Source organism: Apteryx mantelli, chromosome 23 (genome assembly GCF_036417845.1).
Source record: "Apteryx mantelli isolate bAptMan1 chromosome 23, bAptMan1.hap1, whole genome shotgun sequence".
Taxonomy (NCBI): domain Eukaryota; kingdom Metazoa; phylum Chordata; class Aves; order Apterygiformes; family Apterygidae; genus Apteryx; species Apteryx mantelli.
This window is the reverse complement of record NC_090000.1, coordinates 7740355-7759419: the sequence shown is the minus strand read 5'-3', so window position 1 is coordinate 7759419 and position 19065 is coordinate 7740355. Positions and strand designations below refer to the sequence as shown.

Below are 19065 nucleotides of genomic sequence, written 5' to 3'. Positions count from 1 at the left end.
CTACATTTTTGTGTCACTGGTTTCACTAACTTCTGACATGACAAAGCCAGGGTTGTCATAACCTTTCTTCTCTTTGGCTTTGGCTTCTTTCTCATTATAGAGACAGAAGGCACAGTGGGGAGTCTCCACAGCCACTGTCTTGCTGAAGTTCTGGAAGTCTACTCTGTATTTCCCTTCTTTGGTCTTGGACACAATGGGAGCAAAGCGATAACCCCAGAGCACCTCTTCTGGGATGTAGGATGTCCTTACTTGACAGGTAGCGCTAGTGGCTTCGACAGTGCCATCCAAAAACACCACCAGTTCAAAATCTTGCTGCAGAATGGTTTCTGCAGCCATGTGGAAGAATGGGCTGTTCTTATCTATGACATGATAAATAGTTAATGGGGAAATGAAGAAGAGATTCTCGTTGCCAGCATCAACTACAAATTCTATGTTGACCTGGTCCAGAATGATTGTCTCTCCTTCTGGGGTGATGGTGGTCTTCAGCAGTTTTCCATAGATGTGGCTTCCAATCAGCAGGCTCTTCCTGAGGTTTGCCACCCGAATAAGGAGGCACAGCTTCCCACCACGCTTGCTGATGACAGCATTCTTGCTGAAGGTGATGGTCTTAGCCCGTTTTTTGGACCTGGATATCTTGGCCAAGATGGCACCACACATGAAAGAATTGATGATTACCCCTAAGATAGACTGGAAAATCAGCAGGAAAATGGCTGTGACACACTGTTCTGTGACACATCTGAAGCCATAACCAATGGTTACCTGGGTCTCTAAGGAGAATAGGAAAGCTGATGTCAGGCCATTGATGTTCTCAACGCAGGGAGTGTGGTTTATGGAAGGGTTGAATTCTGGAAGATCTTTGTGTATGTATGCCACAACATACCAGAGGAGACCAAATAGAAACCAGCTGCCTAAGAATGCTGAAATGAAGATAGTCATTTTGTATCTCCATCTGAGATCCAGAATTGTTGTCCATATATCAATCAGAAAGACAAACCTTGACTGTTCTTCTACATTGCCAAATTCTATGTTACACCTTCCATCTTTAGAGACGAGCCTTGCTCGTCGTCGGCTACGTTCTGTGATGTGGCTGGTAAAGCGTTTCCGGAGGTAGTTGAACATTCTTTCTGCTGGTAGTGTTCTGGAGAATGAGAAATAATAAAAATTAAGGGTAATACAGGCTTCATTTGTTCCTGCAGGCAAGGAATAAATTCTGCCCAAGTCTCAAGACACTTGTTTAGGAAAAAGTTAGATCATTTGCATATTTTCCCTCAGCAAGTGGGCAAAAGTTTCAGTATCTGAGGAAACTAACAGATTCTTGCCTAAGGAGCATTCCAGCAAAAAATAATCACTGCTGTTTGCTCAGCAAACTTTGGAAACAAATTATTAAACTTAACAGCTGACTTATTCAAAGGATGTTGTAAATATTGTACCCTGGTCGGCTGAATAAGCTGAGGCATAGTGAGGCAGGTAATTTCTTCACAGGCGTACATCAGGGAAGCAGGTGGGGAGTCAGGTTTTGAGGTTTCTTTCTGCCTTTTTAGAAGATGGGACAGTGCCTGTCTAAGCAAGTGTATGTGTCTGTACATCAGCATTAGGAGACCCTGCATGTGATGTGGATAGCGAACGTGGGAAGAAGTGGGAGAAGATGCAGAAGGTATCGTTAAGCTGGAGAGGCAGTTATTTTTAACATTCATGGAGCTTGAGGGTGTGAGTTTCAAACTTTGAAATTCCAAAAGCATTTAGAATAGGACTTTTGGGTCTGAATTAAAAGATTAAACTTCAGTGGGAGAATTATGCCTACTCCCCACAGAGGTAATGCTAAAAAAGGGGGTAGATTCTGAAATCCTTTCTTAAAGGGACCAAATCTAGCTCTGTGTCCCTGTTCATTTGGTCCCTTATGACTAGCAGTATTAAAAAGAGACCCAAGGAATGTGAATCACTGATGGGGAAGATGTTACAGATGTGTTCAAACTGGAATTTGGATAGATCTACTTTTGGAAACTTCTCAGGTTTGGAGGTACTCAAAACATGCAGGTGTAGGGAGAGGTTGATCCACTGTAGAGTTAAAGATTGCCTGCTATGTTCACAGACAGATATAGGGTCAGGTTTTGACCCAGAACTTAGGAATGTTCTTTGAGGAAGAAATAATTGCTTGCAGAGTTGGTCACCCTTCAAGCATAAGATATGTTCTGCTGCCAGAGAGGACATGTTAGATTAGCATGCAGCACTAACTTGCCCCCAAAATGTACACTGTATGCTTATTTATTCAGCCTTTGAATAAGATTCTTCTCATGCGGCTAAATTTCACTGTGTCCTATAATCACATTTCTTGGGGGCAGAATGCTTCAGCTTCAAAACAAGTAAATTAAGGAAAGAACTTGAAGGAAAATAGTCTTACTGGTGACTCACAGGCTATTCTGAATTTACTGCATCTGTAAGGACATTGTGTCCACAGTCATGCAGAGACCTGTGTGTTTCAGGGACCTGCAACTGCTATGGATGATGGTCTGTTTAGAAAGAGTTGTCACATGAATAGTGCATCTCAGATTTGGAGGTGCTGGGAGCTTTGTAATTGTTTGCTGCTGTTCCTTTACTGTCATACTGCCCTTCCCAATAGAAGGTGACACAAAAATGTTCTTGGGAATGATTTCTTTCTGAGATGCTGGCACTTTGGAGCTCTGGAGGAGCAAAAAAACCAGCTTAGATTCAGGGCCTCCCTAGGTTTCAGTCTTGTTCTCAACTCTACGGAAGCTTTATCACTGACTTTAAGAAAAGAAAGATTAGGTCTTTAGTGAGGGCAGTGCATTGCTGGTAGTGGAATTACAAGAGCTGGGACTGCATCAGGCTGTTGTCAGGTTTTTTCGACTTAGGAACACTCTGGCTCCAAAGGAAAATTAACTGGGTCTTGCACCTGATCCTTATGTATAATAATTCTGTTAGTGCTTAATTCATAATTATCTTGTCCAAATTGTGCCTAGTGATACAGCTAGGTTTTAGCAAACTGGGAAGCCCTTCTATGCCTGAAAACCTGCTGAAAAGATAAACCTGTAGGCTTTCCATTATGGAGTGAGGTAGGATATCAAAGGAGATAGCGCAGAAGCTTGAGCATGGACTGGCAGTCTGACTGTAGTGTCACCTGCACGAACACAAACAACTTCCCTTTTGTTCCTGGCAGAATTAGGGGGGAGTGAGAGAAAGATTTAAGTTTGTGTGTTTTTGTTTTGTTTTTCTTCCTGCTAGTGTGTATGTATGGGCTCAATAGCAGTGGTCTGAAAGGCAATTTATGACCCTTTTGTCTTTACAACAGGTTTCTGTATTCTGTATGAACCCTGTGGCAGTATAGCTACTTATGTAAAATATAAGTATGTGATAAAAGTTAATGTTTTATTTTGTTCAGTGGGAGGCAGCAACTAGAAAGAGTATTCACCACCTCTCCACAAAACAGCATTTTGCAAATTGTAAGTGATCCAGAGACCTCTTCCTGAGATCTGCTGCACATTAAATGGTATGCATTCATCCAGGCTTTAAAATGCAGTTGCCAAGCTAAGGATACTATAATGCTGACCTGAAACCCTGTATCATGTTGCTATCCCATGACAGGCTTCCTTTTTGACCAGGAGCAAAATGCTTGGGCTCAAATCAGTGTAAAACTGCCCAATTCTCACTTGATTTTGGTGAGAATGATGTGCTCAGATACCTATTGGAACAGCTGCTTAGTTCCCTTAAGCCCATTTCATATATGCAGAATGGGGATAATCCATAGGCATGTAGTGTTAGACATGCTGATGTGAGTCATTTAGTGTGAAATTTCTCATTTAACTTCAGCCTTTTAAATGTTAGATAGTTGTACAGCCTCCTACCAATTGTCTGTGGAGGAAGGATGTGCACCTTCTGAGGATCTGCTTGTCACCATGCTTGTTTTATGAAGGAATGAACTGCTCCTTGGCGAAATCTTTCATTTACCCTGTAGGCATCTAGACTAGCTGAGAGAAGCTGCCTAATGTTTTAGTTGGCTAAAGCAGAGAAATTCTTCCATTAGACATAGTTATCTAAAGGTCTTCTCTGGCCCCCATATGGTAATCAACAGCAAAGGGGAAATACTAAATTATCAAAGATGAAAGAATGTAAATATGAATTAATTACACTTTGTAAAGCCAGCAGTACCTTCCATTATTTGATGTCCTTGCTTGTATCAACAGCCCTGAAAATAGACTTGTTTCTATGTCTCACAGTCTTATTCTTTCTGCTCTTACAATGAAGCCACCTTCCTCCTCTGCTTTCAGTTAAAATTAGGAAGAAAAAAAATGAAGGTCACTTGTGCAATGCAGCTTTTCACTGTTTTAAACTTTTGCTGCTGAATTTATTGGCTATGAATGGTGCTGACGAAGTTTAAACTTTAAGCAGATATCTGAGGAAGGGGGAAACAAGGTCATTTTCTAAACAATCCTCAAGTTCTCTTTTCCTGACGCATTTCTAATGTTTGTGTTAATGTACGGTTTGAGCAAAAAGAATATTCCTGTGCAACAGAGCATTCCCAGAAGTTTTCCAATATTTGTTTTACTGCCTGTATTTTTCACTCTGCAGAAATGTGCAGCTTCAGCTGTCATTGGCATTCTGTAGTTTGTCCTTTTCTGAAGTAATGTGAGCATTGACTGTAGGTATCTGAATAGAGGCACTAAGTGTGCAAAATGTCCAGATGCCATGCCCTGTGCCTAAGTTGCACACGCATACCTTCTGCACAGGTGAGCCACAGCAGACTTGCTCCTCATCCTACTGAACAGATGTGAGGCAGGAGAAATCTGAAGAAAAATTCTGATTTATAATCTACCTGTCATCTCATGCCAGGGGTCATAAGCTGCTACCACATGGCACAGAGTCAGATTCAGCCTTCACTGGAAATCTTTGGAAATTTGACCAAGGATCTGGACAGGCAATTCAATAGCTATTGATCAGAGTTGGTGGGATGAGGCTAATCAGCATGGTCTTCACACTGCAACCTTGAAAATAGATCCCAAACTTACTTTACCATTCTTTTTCTAACTCTTTAAATCTTATATGCCCTCTTTAGAGACTGTTTTACAAGCCCTGCTTAAGCTACCCCCAGGTAGATCAAAGTCAGAAGAATTATATCCTTTTTCAGGCAGGATGACAAAGGGAATTCTCCCATCAACAAATCTTTCTTGCTCCCTTACATGACTAGAGTGTGTTGATTTGCTTCAGCAGGAAAAAAAAAATTCCCTTCTGTATAAGCATGCTGCAAGTATATATCACAGACTGTCTAGGAGAGATTATATAAAACAAGTTGTATAATACAGCACTTAAAGTCCTTTCAGTTTAAATCAGCAAAGGTAACCCAGCTATGTCTTAGCTAATATTTACCAGGATATGTTTCCTGCTTGGCCAGAATAAACAGGGTATTGCTGTCTTTTTTGCATGTGAAATTCCTTGTTGCAGGAGTCAGCAAAGTTGCTGCTGTCCCCCAGGCATAACATGTTTATAGGACGTGCAGTGTGCTACTTGTTTTCTTAAACTTTGGGGCATTTACAAATAAAACCCCTCTATGAATAAAGGTGACAATCATCAAAAGTTAGCTGAGATTAGCTACCAAAAGGAGGAGGCTCCTTCCAGTTTCCTATTTCACACTCCACTCTAGAGTAACAAACTTTTAGATTCCTGTTCTCAAATTCCTCCTCAGTCTTAATCTTCCATCATTCTCTGCAGAATATTTGATAAAAGCCCAGAAACTAGAGTTCTTATAGATGCATTTCTACCTTTTCCTTTCTCTTCATTCCTGTAAGTAGATAACAATGATCATTAGAGTTCCTGATTTCTACATACCAGCCAGAGTTCCTCTGCTCACCCAGAAATGTAACTGAGTGTTCCTCTCTGCTCTTGTTTTCAATTGTTTTCTTTTGAAGAATTTTGAATGTGGGGGGATAATGACCAGGCGCTTTAATTGTTCTTTGGATAAATCCTTTGCGCAACGCTGTGTGCGGAGCACATTAATCCAGGGAAATGGCTTTAATCTCAGCCACGTGCAGCACTTTAGCAGATCCCTGAGTGAAGGAAGGGGAAGGTGTTAGAGGGTTGATGGGGGGGCTGACACTGAGCAGTATTGGTATCCATGGCTTCAAATGTGTACCTTCCTCACAGTAATGGGTGTATGAAAAAGGAGACAGAACCTAGTCATTAGGGGGAGACAGCAAGAATGCAAAGCAGCCCACTGAACCTGCAGCTTTTGTTAGAAATGCATCTTTTACGGATTCAGATGAAGTTTTAAGAAGCTTAGGTAGAAGAAAGGGGAATACAGGGTTAAGGGATTTTTTTCAGTCCTGTTCAGTTTTTTTCAAACAGATCTTTCATTTCTTTTTCTATTCTTTTGCTGAACTTTCTGTGCACAAACTCTCTGAATTAGTCAATTCCTAATACCTTACAAAATCCCTTTTAGAAAAGCAAGCTATAACACTTGTGCATTATCTGCTGGCTGCTTTGCTACTGAGATCTTTGGAAAGCACAGCTCATTTACTCTTGACTAGCTGCCCTGGGTAGAGGAGTTTACCTGGTGTGATGGCATGACAACTGCAACATCCCCTCTCTTCTCCTTGCTGCATATATCCAAATTTTACAAGCATCAAGGACAGCCAAAGAGCTGGTCCTATACTGAATCATTTGTAAGTGTAGCAAGAATAAAAACTTGCGTAAAGCAGCCAGCTAAAGCTGGCTCTAGGGGATATGTCTAAAAAGAATCTGATTTAGACTGTCCCCCATGTCCACTTTGATATGATAGACATTTTTAGCAAGGGGACCTGACTCGCCAGGTCCAAGAATAAAGCTTGCCTGTGTGTCAGCTTGCCAGTAACAGCAATGTCATCATTAAGTATTTATTTCTGACAGCAAATCTGAGCACTGAGTGCAGTCATTGTACCTCCAAAGTGCTGACTGAAATGCCAGTTGCATCTGGGAAATAGTCCTTCAGTCCGGCTTAGCATACTAATCCGAGTCCAGTTCAAGTGACTACATTTTGCCAACCTAAATTCCTGATGGAGTTTGTAGTGGATACACCAAAGGATCCCCTGGCTTGCCCCTCCTCCTGCTAGGCAGAATTATGGTAAGATGTTAGAGCTTCCTGTTTCCATTCCAGTGATAGCCATATTTCAGTAGAAGAGGCAGAGTGGTCTGTGGGTTGTTTATAATATCCACTGTGAATATAAAGTACTATCTTTAGAATAGATACTTTTCATCTGATTACTGTAAACACGTAGGTGTGATCTAGCTGGCTCTATACAAGTCCTCTTAAGTGCCTAACTCTTCCATGTGGTTGGAGGGGAGGGAGGGTTCATCCTTCAGTCTTTCTAAACTGGGACTCAGGAGTGTCGTGGCCACTCCCTTACTAAGTACAACTAAGTACTAAGTACAACCAGCACATATACTATTCCTTCTCTTGTTTCCCCCGTGTTCTGGCTATTAAGGCAAGGAAACTTCTCTGGACTGATGTGTGGACTGGACAAGAGCCACAGCAGGCCCTGGCCAGGTCTCTGATTTGGATCATCTAGGGACCAGGATGGCAAAAAACAGTGGGAAAGCACCTGCCCCACAGTCCAGGCATAGCTTCTTATGTAGCCAGTGAGGAGAGGTGGGTGCCCTTGAATACCTCGAGGCAGAGAGAGTTCCCTTGGAAACCTTCAAAGGCACCTACTTCTCCCCACTGCCTGTGTAAGGGACTAAGTCCCTTAAGTAATACTGCTGTAATGCTTTGTCAGCCTATAGCAATTGTAAATTGGAGTACGGGTCTCCAGCTTTCCAACCCTCTGCCTTAAAGCTAAACCTTCATTCTTGTTATTTCTGCTTTGTGTGAAAGTTTACTCCCTGATGTGATCTGCTACTGAGCAGCCCTGGTGTGTTACCTAACTTAGTGCACTTTGGAATGATGCATCTGATCAGGTTTCAGTGATAACAAGCAATAGCTACTGGCATCCAGGAACGTGTCACTCGCACTATGCCTGGTGTGCACTGCTTGAAGAGATAGGCTGCAATTTCCTGTCACCAGGCCAGCCTGAAGGAATAACTCATTCATGAGAATACAGGCAAATGAATAAATGGAAGAAGAGACCACAGCAATGGTGAGACAGGCAAATCATGTTTTTTGAAAGCTTAGGACTGTTTGGGCCTCAAAGGTTTAAATATTTATGTGCAGGAGTATGAATAAAGGATCTACAGCAGTAAAGTCAATTACTGTCATTATTAGCAATTAATATTATTGTAGTTAATGCTGCAGACAGAAATAATCCATGATTGTATGTATTGGGGGAGAGAATCTAAAGAGTTGAACCAAGTGGACAGTCTGCCTCATACATGCAAACAGCAAGGTTTGTAAAATAGGTCTGTCGAGACAGACATTTGCTAGCACTCTCCAGTGGTCATCGCTTTATACTGACTAAAGAAAGCTTTATTATTTGATATTTTTGCAATGCCAGATGAATTCTATGGCTAGACTGTATCTCTCATGGTGTGTTCTACTCTGATGGAGCAGATGAATTCCCATGCAACAGATGATCTGCTTCACCCTAAGGGTGCATCATGAGATATGTGGTCATGCTGGGAATCTTGCCTCTAGAGAACAGAACTGGGAGCTGAGCTGTCTTTACGGTGCAGCAGGATTCTCCAGTAGAACTATTTATATTTTCAGACAGGTGTGTTTTCACAGGGGAAAAAAATTCAGTGGAAAGTGGCTCTCTGGTAGAAATTAATTCTCAAGCAAATTATATCTATTCGGATTTCTTTTTTGATCAAAAAGATCCTCCTTGCAGTGGATTTGTGATGTGTCACTGTGGTTGGAAGAGGAAAAAAAAATTGGGAATTTAACTCACCAGAAGTATTCTGTTAGTTGTATAATTCTCTTTAAGAGGATTCATGCTGTTTTACTGAGAAGTCTTGAAAACAAAATATTTTACTTTTTGTTGAAATTATCTAAAGGAAAAGATTTTGCCAGAAAGGTATTACAGTCTAAAGGTGTGGGGAAGACTTTAAGCTCTCTCCTGTATGACAAAGTAGAAGCCATCTATAATCAAAGAACTATACAGCAGTAAGATGTGAGTTGGGAACGCAATACTACCTAAACACTAACCATAAAAGTCACGGGGCAAATGGACAGAGTCATGTGAGCTGATTTTGCATGCTTTCTCATTTTGTTATTCTTTGCTGAAGTATTAAAGGGGGTGAATCATTAACTCACAATATGTTTCTACAGTTTGGGCAAAGTCAAGTCTCAGTCACCAGCATGGTGCAGCAAAAGGGCTTTCTGCAGAAGCCCCAAAGACAGAGGCAGCTGGCCTAGGCATCAGTGACACAGCTAGAAGACAGTCATTACCTGAGACAAAACCGCCTTCGAACACTGGCATTTCTGACCCTGCTTCAGCATCTAATCTCAAGGTATCTCAATACTCAACGTTACCCTGTTGTATAAGAGCTTCCATTCACAAACTTTCTTCCCAAAGTATTGGTGAGTTTAAACTGATAGTGACTTCATACCACCCTGAAAAGGACCTGGCTCTGGGTGTGGGAAAGGTCACTGACTGAAAATACTTAACACTGCTATAACAGCTTTTTCTGTGGGTGGAAGATGACTTGCGCTTACTCTGTACACAGAGAAACCACAAAGTTGTTCTTTTTACACTCTGTGAAAAAGGAGCAAAGGCAAGAAAGCTAGTGTAGCTACAGTATAAAGCCTTTTCATAGTAGTCCATATCACAGGGAATAGCCGCTTCCAGCCCCAGAGTAGAGACACAGTAAGAACACTCCAAACAGAAAACACCACCCTTACTGGCCATGCTGTGCAGCCATATGCTGCTTGCTAAGTCAGGCTCGGAGATAGGGTTTGGTCTGTGGTTCGTCAGGTTTATGATATTCCATCTGAGTGAAACTGAGGAAGGTGTGGGAGGGGCAAGTGAGTATCTAACCTGGGTTAGTTGCAGTAGGAAGAGTTCTCCTGAATTGTGCTACTGTGCTTTAATGATGAAGACAGTATGTAGCTTGTCTGGTATTGCAACCAAATGTTTACAGTTCATGATCATTCTGGTATGAATCGCATGCAGCAGCAGCACTGCTCTGTTGCAGCTTTCCATCTGCTTATAGCACAGCTGTACAGAGTGTAGTGGGTGGTTATCCTAGTCCAAATGAGTGGTTGTGGAATATTTTCATGTAGTTTTAAGACTGCTGTCCTTTTGCAGTCCTTGCCTTTAGCTAGGCTATAAATTCAGCATCCCAATCTTGTGTTTATCAAGGTGATAACCTTCTAAACTTGCAAAAAAAAAAAAAAAAAAACCACGCTGTGCTGGTTTGCTGCCAATAAGCCAACCATAGCAGCAGAGATATCAAGGTGATGGTCCTGAGACAGATTCAAATTCCTGCTTTGCTAGGTTCCTATTGGGAACCCAAGCCAGTTGCTTTGTCTTTGTTATCCATCAGGGAATAACAGCATTTCTGAGATGGTAGGATTGTGAGAAAAAAGAATTAGATGTACTAGGTGACATGATAGATGATAGCTGTATTCTGCAGCAGTAGCCTGCAGTTTCAGCTGCAACAGTTAAGGACATGAAGAGGAGAAAGCTGGATGCATTGGTCTGGAAACAGGCAGTTTTTGAGCTGCAGTCCTGACTGTGGTCTCAGACTGTTTCCATTGCTTTCTAACTCAGGTTCCCTGTCTGCAAAGGAAATAATAATTCCACTACTATACATGCAACTGTGAGGCTATTTTAATGTTTATAATGATTTTTCATGATGTAGAGTTATTTTATTACAAAGCAACTTTTGGACTGTCCTGACTGTTAGAATTGCATGTCACTTCAGTAGTAATTGAAATGATCCATGAATACAGCTGTCATTTGTAAAATATTTGGGGACCTTTTATGAATAATGGTGTGCTATAAATTCAAATAATTGCTATTTTTTTCCAGATAGAGGGTAGCTCTTTCATACTTTATTCTGTTGCTTTCATAAGATAAACAGAGGGAGGTTGTCTTTCAAGATCAAGGCATGTGTACATGTGTTTCGCTCCTTGGATAGTTTATATTACTGAACTGCATGTAAAGTAGTTTTTCATCTTTGCACATCTCTGGTGCCAGAGGTTAAAGGCATGCTATGTTACAGCATAAGTTGCATAGTGCTTAATACTTCAGCACCTCTCATCCCCCTTAATGACTAGTACCCTCATAGGCGAATTCCACATGTGCTCTGTGGAGGTCTTTTCTCCTGTTAGTTTTCTGTCCGTTCAGTGGTTCTCTGCTGATTGCTTTGGTCTGGCATTGTTCTGCAATTAAGTTCCCCCATTTTCTTCTATTTATGCTGAGGATTATAGTTTCTCTTAGGCAGGAATATCAACAGACCATTCCTTTCGTGAGTGCTTTTTAGGTTCCTCTGAAGGTCTGTGTCCTGTCTGACATTCAGAAGTTTTTCAGCAGATGTGTCGAAGGGGTATCATTCTAGGCTTGCTCTCCATTAATAGGCAGTTTGGGATTATTTCCTTGAACTTGCCCTTTTTCCCCCTTTTTTCCCCCCAGAGTTACAAAGAACTACTGACTCCCTCTAAATTCAGGGTAGGTTACAACTGGTAACAAAGGGAATGGGGGCATCTAGGATGGAGAATATATCCTCTAGTCATTTCTTACTGTAAGTCTAAAAAGCAAAGAAATCAATGATGAAACCATAGAATTGTTAAACACAAAGGATTCACTGCATCCCTGAACAGACGCATGTTCTCTTGTATTCTTTTGGATAATTAAGGTTCTCTCCTATCGAAGATCCTTCTGTGATCAGTCTTGAATTTCACTATTGGCCTCAAATCTTCTGGGGAAGATCTGTTCCCCCCCCCCCGATATACCAGAACATGCCCCTTGAACAGTCAAGAAAAGCTTAGGACACTGAAGTTCATAGCAAAGTGGTAGAGCAGTTACCTGCCCTTCAGACATTCATGAGCTTATATTGCAACACATCATCTGCTACCCATTGATCATGCATGCTTATTCTTGCTGCTCAGTGGGCCTGCAAGTCTGTCACACAGCAGCTGCAAGGTAGATTGGCACTTGCTAGCTTATACTGGTTGTTTAATCAGTTGAGGCTCAACAATAAGTATCATACACCAGTAGTTTGGAAGACTTTCATGATTTAGCGCTCCAATCACAAGTGTCGACAGCACTGCAAACATTAACTGACAGATTTTGTCCTACCTCCAGTTCCTGTAGCCCTGACTTCTACAATGTTCAGCCAAGCTGTCTAGGTGCATCTTGTCCCATTACAGTCTCATCTCAATGGATTCCTTTCCTGAGCTCTGCTTAGGTGCTGCATCATGAGGTAGGTAACAGTTTTTGTTGTTCCAGTGCCTTCTGTAGGGGTGTGTAGCACAGTCTGCAGCCCCTGCCATGGCTTTTGAAGTCAGTTTGTGGTCCCAAGTTGTGGAGTGCAACAAAGCCTGATTTCAGAGATTTTCAGCTGAAGGCAGAGGTATTAAAGACTCTTGGTGCTCTCTCATGAGGCCCACTGAAGCAAGCTTTGTCCATCTAAGTTAGAGAGCCAGAGTCTGCTTGTGCCTAAGAGATTGGTTAAAATGTACCTGTTACAACTGAATGCTGTGAAGGCTAAAGAAATTCAGAAGCAAATCTCATTAGGCAGCTACTTGCCTAATGTCTAACTTTTGACCACTCCTGCAGAAAACAAGCTTTTAGTTACAGGAGTACCTGATTATTCCCTGAACTCCTGTAACTCAATATTGGCCCCTTTAAGGCTAATTTCCGCTTTCAGGGGTGTACACAATGCCCTTCAAAGGTATTTTGGAACACCAGCTGCAAATCTAAAGATGGAGACCCTGTCTGCTATCCCTAGACTGTGCAGTATTTCACCAGCAGAGCCTTTTTTGTTTCAATCCTTCATTTACTTTTGTGTTCCTATTTACATAAGTAATTGACTTGCAAGATGTTTGTAGCTTTCAGTATGCCCTGAGTGAATTATTGACCCATCGCATGGGTCATTGATGTGAAGAGACATATGAACAAACTGGGTGCAAAGTAGCTACTTTGCATTCTTAATAGCAAATGTATGTCATTAATAATTTTGCTGCTTGATGCACTCAAATCCTGCACAATTTTAGTTTAACATGCATATGGCTGAGTTCATCCTCGGTGTAATTTGAAATTCATTGGGCATGGACTTCAACTCCTTTTGCTGTTTTAAAATCTCTCCTTCATGGAGATGCGATATGCTAATTTCAGAGTTTATGGCTGACTTGAGATGTTACATTTGAAAAATCAAACCCAATTAAATCAACTTATCATGGTCAGAGACCAGTATTCAGTACGCTTTATTCTTTGCTATTGCACAGTAAAGAGTAAACTTAGTGAGCATATTGTGCCTCAACTCATAAACAAAGCTAATCTGTCCTCATAAGAAGGCTTCTTACTGCAGCACTTCAGGAGCATAAGTGATAAAACATTGCCTAGAGAGCTCAGATATTTAAGCTCAGTTCCTGACTTTTGTGTTTTTGTGTACTATGGGACAAGTGTTCTCTCCCTTATTTCCCCATCTACTCATAATGTGGAAGGGGAACTAGGGTGTTGTGTGGATGAGCTCAATAACTGCAAAAAGCTTTGAGACCCCTACCTCCCCCCAGTATGTGTTGCTGTGGACTGGCAGTATAGTATCAGCCTGTTGTAGCTAGAATTTTAATAAAACTGAGATTTTTAGGAGAATGCCAAGACAAGAGATGCCTGATTGCCATCTCAGTACAAACTTGCATGTTATCTAAGGAGAAGAAAAGCTTCTGGGTGCATAATATCTTAATAATCTCAGCAAGGAGTGAAAAAACAAGGGAATATACGATGGCTTTTTCACCTGGACAGATATTAAGCTGATTTGAAGATGCTTTTGCAATTGGAAGTCTTAAGTTTAAATTTACTAAGTCTTTGGGCACTTAGGTGACATTGTAATTTAAATACAGTGGCCCATTCTGCCTCTTAGTGTTTAGCATCTAATGCATGTTTTGCAGGAGGTGCTTATATTCCAGACAACTGGACATACAGGTGAGAAGAATGCTGCATTCTTAGATGCCCTTTATAAAAAAAACCTAATGCCTCACTTAGTGGAATATAGTTTAACCTTCACAAACATTTTTCATCTGTCGCATTTCTTTAGGAGCTCAAGTCTCACTGGAAATCTTTTCTAAGGTCTGGATTCATTCAACCAACCTGAGGGAACTTACTGAAATGCCTAAACTAGGAGCTGAAGTGCCTCAGAGTTCCTCTGCTGTTCTTAGAAACTGACAGCTCAATGTGAATTGCTTCTATCCAATTGCTTCTGGAGCTTATCTGTCTCTCCAGCTACATGAGCGGCTCAGGGTACCAAGACTCCTATTCTGAGTGCTTCTGTTAAGTCCCTAATCTTGATCTTGGGGCTAAGTCACTTCCAAAAGCCAGGCTCTTACTTCAGTTATTAACAGGCTGTTAAAAATCTTATATCAGTTCTAGTTCATGCAGAATTCAATATGCAGCAGACCTCAGGGTGTGATTTGAGATTTCCCAATTAGTGAAAGGGCTTAAAACCAGGGAAGGATTCATCTTGCCTCACTTTACCCCTGAAAATGTTAGAAAAGCCCAGACAGTTTAAAAGAGATGCTAGAGTTAGCAGAGGACATATGAGGACAGGACAAGTTTCTCTTCAGGTAGTCTTATTTCACCATTGACTGCATGGGGAACTGAGGTGACAAGATTAGACAACCTCCAAATTTTAGATGACTGAAGGAAGTGAGATGAACTCCCCTGTCGTATCTCTTGAGGTTAGCAAACATTCAGATGCTGGGTGGCCATTCAGATCTCAGTAACTGTACATGTGATGTGAAAAGTTACTTGTACTGCTTTTTTTCTTTGTGACAAAGTCCTAGGGCTTCAAACAAGCAAAATTTTGCTGTTTGTTACCTGCTCCATCGTTACTCTGTGTGCACCCTTTGCCTTACAGCACAGAAGGTAGTTGAGAGTGTTTATTAAAGTATTAGCCAGCTTAAATTACTTGGCATTTACTGTGGGATATTGCACAGAAAGCAAGTTCACATGTCAAAACCTTGAGTTGTGAAATGAAGAAACAAACAAAACCATCTTACCTCTGTAAGCACTCAGTATGGACTGTACAAACTCATCAACCACCCACAACCTGCATGTGCACCAAGTTACCTGCTCTGTAGAAAAGACTTTTGAAGATATTTAGAGTGGGCTAATATTAAATATTGAATAAATATAAATACTGAATATTAATTATGAAGCTACTTCTCTGATTAGCAGGCTGAATTACAGACCTGTTTAGGGGACAGGAAATAGAGCCTCAGGGTATATAGTGCTAGTACCTCATTTGGTGGATTGTGCTGCCAAGAGAAGAGACAGTTGGCATTTCTGTAGTAACTCTGCTTTGTCTTGTAGTTACGTAAAGGAAGGTAAAGCTACATCCCTGCTTCAAGCTCCCTTCATTCCTGCTATAATCCAGAGACTTAAGGATACACCTTAGCTGCGGGAATGTTGAGATGAGTTGCTGTTTACATTTGAACCTCAAGAGACCATAGTTGTGTTCAGGTGCAGGATGCACAGAACTGCATGGCTGGAAGTGTTTTACCCCAACCATCCCCTTCCAAGGACTGCCTAGTTACCTATCATGACTTACCAGCTATTGGGGTAGCTCCACAGAACTTCGGCCAAGAAATGCGAATTCCTGCAGCTGCTCTTAGTTACATTTCTCCTGAAACAGTCAAGGACAAACAGCAGATCTGGATGGAGCTGGAAACCAGCAAGAAACTCAATGAAAGGAAATGAGGCATGAGAGCCTCTTTTCCCCAGCTGTCTCCTTCCCCCCCTCCCACCCTGCGGAGTGGCTGAGGGAGGGTCACCTGCTTGTTCTGCACGAGTTCTGAAAACAAGGTTAGCTTATGGTTGGTAGCAATGCAATTTGCCCTTTGTTACTAGGGCTGGTGGCTGAGCCAAGTGAACGGATGCCAAGATAAATATCACAGGGGTATAAAACATCAGCATGAGCGTGGTAATGAAGAGCAATCTAGAAAAACAGTAGCATCAACAAGTGTTTTCCAGGAAAGGTCAAGGAGGAACTTGCCTTATAAGCCAACTTATGTACAGAGTGGACATGGGGCAGAAGCTGCCTATTTCTGAAAATGCAGAATGAACAAGTGGCAAAGAAGGGGCATGGGGAAAGGCAGGTCTAGCAAGGCCAGAAAGGGTGTGAGCCAATACAGGAAATCCTGTCTGTTGTCTTCCCCAATAATGGGAGAAGGTTTGGGGAGGTGGAAAAGAAGACTTTGCTGGCTGCATCCCCTTCAAAGAGGGAAGTAATCAGTAGAGAGCTTGCATATCCCTTGAAGGGATCTGGATTTGATTCCAGTGGGAGTTGCGGACATGAAGTGGCTGCAGAATTGGTTTATGATAAACATCAAGTATTCCCTCAGTGACATGAGCCAAAAGGAACTGAATTGCAGGTGTTTTAAAGAAGGCTGAAAGATTAGTGACACAAGAACCAGCGACACAACACCAGTAAAGAAAAGAGGCTAAAAGCTGAGAAGGGAAGGAATTAAATGACTCTTTGCTCCTGATTCACAGCTTTAAGTCAATTTGACACCAGGCTGATTCTGTTGCAATCAGATGAGTTGTACCTGCATTCAGTTTCACTGATTGTCCCTTTTGTTCATATCTAGTTAGACTATGTGGGGAAGTGTTTGGGGGAAAGGTTTTAAAGAACCCACTCCCAGATGACAGGTCAGGTGTTGGAGCCTGCAGGCTCTGCCCCAGAGTCTGAAAGACTCCTGGGAAAACCATGGAGGGCTAGAATGCATATTTAGGTGGTAAATCAAGTATGAAGAAAAAAAAGTAATTCAGGCCAGAGGAAATATAATCCCACATTTAAGTAGTCTTGCAAATCTTTTATGCAATCAAACAAGCTTTTCTGTGTGTATCAGTTACCCAGTTTCTTTTCTCTTGGATGTTCATATGCAGAATAACCTAAAGCTTCCCCTCACCTTCCCCATTCCTTACCACATTCCCTATTTACCCTCTCCCCCAAGCCCCCCCTTCTACTTCACACCCAAACACAAATCCATAATTCAGGACTGACTTTTTTGCCCTTCCCCACTCCACCCAAGTCCTTGCAGACACCCCCCAGCTGCTTGCCTTCTGCTTTTTCAACCCAAGAGGCCAAACCCTCTGCTCATCCATCTGAAGCATACCCCTCTTCATCCCTGTGCTTTGTGCTGCCTCGTTCAGCTCCTGCATCCTCGTCCAGGAGCACAGCAGAGCAGGGTCAGGATCCAGAAGCCTGAGCTGTGCTGGTATGCACAACAGCAAGTTATGTCTGATCAGCTGTATTGGCATGTGCTGAGGCTCTTATGCAAAGGCACCTATAAGACTGCGCATACAAGGAGAGTGTGTTTGCTGCTACTGCCCAGCACAAGCAGACTGTTTTGATGTTTGTGTAATGCTGGAGCACGTAGCACTGCTCAAAAGCCTCTGGCATAGTTAGATGTTAGACGAAAAGAATCAGTCCTTGGGCATTGCTGTAGTTGAATTAAAACTGTGCTTGTCAATTGCTATTGTATGTATGCATAATGTTTACTAACAGAAGTGAATGACCAAAACCACTATTATACTTAGGTTTTATACCTCATTGGGCTTTTTAAACAGAATTTAAGAAAATGGTTGCAGTTATTAGGTAAGCACCTATGGGAAAACGTGGTGTAGGAAACAGAGGCGATTGGTGCAGAGAGGGCACCTGTTATTTCCTGATGATTCAAACCATTAGTTATTTTCTTAATTTGATTCTGTAGTGAAGATTTTTCCCTTCTTGTGTGGTGAAGCTGCATCATGCAGAAAATTGGTTTAAGTAAGGAACTCTTGGTGTCTTTCATCAAATGTTCTTGGAGAACATTGCTAATAATTCATTAAAGGGGCACTGTCAGCTGGAACACTTTTAATTACCATTTTCTGACAAGTCAACCCTTAAGTAGTATGTCCTGATTTTTAAATTTATTACTAACACTAGTGCATATTTTTCTCTTTCCCCGCTGATGTTTGGGTTGAAAAAAGTGACTGAGATTAACAAAGTGATCCATGCGCTATATGTTGTCACGCCCAAAATGGAAGAGGATTTAAGTTTTTTTTCTTTTTTCTTTTAAACAGTAATTTTGAGAAACTCATTACTGTAGCATCTGAGGATCTTAAAGTACATCTGAAGGTGGGGAACTTCTGTTATTCACACATTACTGCTGTGAAACTGAAACACATTGAAGTTAGGGTCTAACTGCAAAAATCATTAGCTGCTTCTTGTTAAATGTATCCAGTGACACATGCTTACCCTTTTGGTAACTATGAGATGAAGACAGGCTCTCCTGTACTAATACAGCCTTAAAACAACAATACTGACAGTTACCACACTAAAAGCTATTGTGCTGTGTGCTTGTACCAGCTTACCCCACTGTAGTTTGTCTGCACAAGCCATACTTTAAGGCCCTTCCAGCCCCATATCGCTGTCAGAAATAGCACTCCTCTCTCCTTAGAGAAGAGTAATGCCTGAACTCCTACATTCTGCCTTCTGTATCTGAGATGACTGCAGTAGATGCAGACATTTTATTTGGCAGTGCTCTTTTAAACCTCAGTAACCTTGTTTTATTGGAGTAGAAACTGTCAAGTAGGTTGCCCAAGGAAAGGGTAAGTCAGTGAGCAAGCAGATTAAAATCCAGATATCCTGTACCTCCCAAAAGGACTCTCCAGTTCCCTTGCTGTAGTCATGAGGTGACAATTTTGTGTACAGAGGGGTGAGAACACTGAGTCAAAGAGCTGCTTTGGTATGGCTGAATCCCAGTGCCTGGGAAGCAGAAGGAACAGTCTATCTGGAAGTATCATGGATTTGTCCCCAACAGCTTTCAAGAAAACAATATGGCACTGAACTTCTTACCTTGTGTGATAAGCAGTGAGGGTGACTGCAGAAGGGAGGTGGGGGGAGAAAAAAGCTGCCCGGCTTCCTGTGTTCTCTAGACCA

General features: G+C 41.7%; 1 protein-coding gene across 1 annotated transcript; it reads right to left on the bottom strand.

Annotated features, from left to right (window-relative positions):
* Positions 1-1119, bottom strand: KCNJ1 (potassium inwardly rectifying channel subfamily J member 1). Its single transcript, XM_013961595.2, has one exon. The coding sequence runs from the start codon at positions 1117-1119 to the stop codon at positions 1-3; it is 1119 nt and encodes a 372-aa protein (XP_013817049.1).
* Positions 1120-19065: the final 17946 nt, after the last annotated feature.

What these genes read in the sequence shown, in the direction of transcription:
- KCNJ1 (XM_013961595.2), bottom strand. Translation starts at nt 1,119, where the DNA reads ATGTTCAACTACCTCCGGAAACGCTTTACCAGCCACATCACAGAACGT.